Below are 2,388 nucleotides of genomic sequence, written 5' to 3' on the forward strand. Positions count from 1 at the left end.
TGCAATATAAGGAAATAAGTATCTACAAATTGAAGATAATATGCTAACGGCTGTGTCTGATCTGTATATCTCATTTGGATATAGCATCAGTAATATTGAATACTTCATCGTCGTCCGCCGCAAATCGTACGTAGAGCGGCTCATACGTGAATGGGCCAAGATGGTGTTATCCTCTGCAACTCCGAAAGTGTACATATATATACACACGTGCGTGCCTATGGCAGATCTCTGACATGCACAAAGACGGTTCGTGCGTGTACTAAATGTGGGACGCGATGTGGTTATTCGCATGGAACTTGCTCATCGGACAACATATCCTCAAAGCCAGACCAGCAGGCCCCCAAAAGGCCCCCTCACGTATACAAACCATCCTGCCCACTCCGGCTGCAGCCGGGTACCGTGTACACCACCTAACTCCCACAGGCCAAACCTCTACACCTCACACGCCCTCCCCAGCACACACACACCACTAACCCATAGGCAGCACGTCCTTTGTCCTGAGAGTGTAACACATACACCCATCGGCCAGATGTGCCCTGTCCTGTTTTTAGCACACAGAGGGCCGGTGGGCTAGTTTTGCTGCCTTGTGCTTCATCTTAAAGCCCGTGCCCTGGGAGTCCATCTCCTTGAGCGTGGCTTCGACTTGCTTGACCAGATCTTCGGCTAGTTCACGGGTCAGGTTACTCTTGACCACCACACGGAACATGGTGGCTGACTTGGGGGTGTCGTTGAACAGCGGCAGTAACATCTTGGAGATCGGGTGCTCAAAGCGAAGGGAGTAGCCCGAAACGTACCAGTGCTGCTCGGATCTGGATATATATATATAACACACACACACACACATATATATATATATACATACATATATATGTGTGTGTGTGTTATATATATATATATACATATATATATATATATGTGTGTGTGTGTGTGTTGTGTTGTGTTAGGTAAGGATGCAGCAGAATTGGGTGTAAGCATGTGAGCATTTGAGCATGTGTGTGGCGGTGTGTGTGTAGATGTTGGGTATGTCTATAGGTGCAATGTATATAATGCATAGCACATATGGAAGAAATAGGTGCAATGTATATAATGCATAGCACATATGGAAGAATCTCGTACAATCAAAAGTGACGGCCAAAAATATTCAGCGTAACTGTATGTGCCAGACACACACACTATATGCACACCAACCAACATCACAAGCTAACATACAAAGATACCTACATACCTATATGTATATATATATATATATGTATATGTATACCAAGTACGCACACTATACGCACGAGGAAGTTTCAAAATCAGACTCACAAGCATGCCTGAATAAACACATGATACATACAGCTGGTGTTGGAAATCAATATCCGTGAACGGCAGGCGCAGGTCTGGGTTGAGTCTTGCGGACACCACGGGCAAACAAGCGGTATCACCATCGTCCATGATCACAAAGCGTTTCTTTCCTGTACCCGCAAAGGAATAGCAATGTGTGTGAGAACGCAGAAACCACTGATGTAGACATGCAGTCATGCAGACATCATACATCATGCAGACATGAACATGTGCGGGGTCTAGGCTGCATTTGTGAGTACGAAGGAGGCCTATGAAAATGTGCCATTATCTCTTTGTTTTAGGGTTATAAACCCTAAAACGTTTGTTGCCTACACCACCAATGGAGAGGGGCGAGTCATAGATACACGCTTGAGCGAGATCAGAGTGCGAGTGTATGGCTGGCATATAAGTAGCAGGGGGATTTGCATACATAGAAGGCTATACAAGCATGCGCCTAGTAAACGAGTATACAATCCACGGGCTCACGGGGAGTGGAAGACATAAGGTAGGTAGATACATACATAGATGGCTATACAAGCATGTGCCTAGTAAACGAATATACAATCCACGGGCTCACGGGGAGCGGAAGACATAAGGTAGGTAGGTACATACGTAGAAGGCTATACAAGCATGTGCCTAGTAAACGAGTATACAATCCACGGGCTCACGGGGAGGGGAAGACATAAGGTAGGTAAGTACAAAATACGGAGAAAAAGTCTTGTGCGTACTAAAATAAATAGCACATAGATATCTGCACCACATTTAATCACATTCGGTGCACTAAATCTACACACACACGTACATGCACACGCACACGCACAAGCATGTATACGAACAGTCAAGACGCAGACATAGACAAACAGACACACATAAATGACACGCACTTGGCTAATAGACACACACAGACACATCAAAATGACACCCACAGACACATGTAAATGACACGCACTTGGCTAATAGACAACACACAGACACGTGTAAATGACACGCACTTGGCTAATAGACAACACACAGACACATATAAATGACACGCACGTGGCGAAAAGACACACAGAAACCCTA

At 45.1% G+C, this 2,388-nt stretch overlaps 1 protein-coding gene across 1 annotated transcript in view; it reads right to left on the reverse strand.

Moving 5' to 3' along the window:
* Nucleotides 1–547: 547 nt before the first annotated feature.
* The window catches only part of SARC_09209 (hypothetical protein), a gene marked incomplete at both ends in the record, with an annotated part of 7,673 nt that continues 5,832 nt past the window's right edge, over nucleotides 548–2,388 (reverse strand). The window contains 2 exons of the mRNA XM_014296784.1: nucleotides 548–809; nucleotides 1,340–1,570. Of these exons, the coding sequence (XP_014152259.1) occupies nucleotides 548–809; nucleotides 1,340–1,570 (493 nt within the window). The remainder of the gene's footprint in view (nucleotides 810–1,339; nucleotides 1,571–2,388) is intronic.

The sequence above is a fragment of the Sphaeroforma arctica genome (genome assembly GCF_001186125.1).
Source record: "Sphaeroforma arctica JP610 unplaced genomic scaffold supercont1.909, whole genome shotgun sequence".
NCBI classification, from domain to species: Eukaryota; class Ichthyosporea; order Ichthyophonida; genus Sphaeroforma; species Sphaeroforma arctica.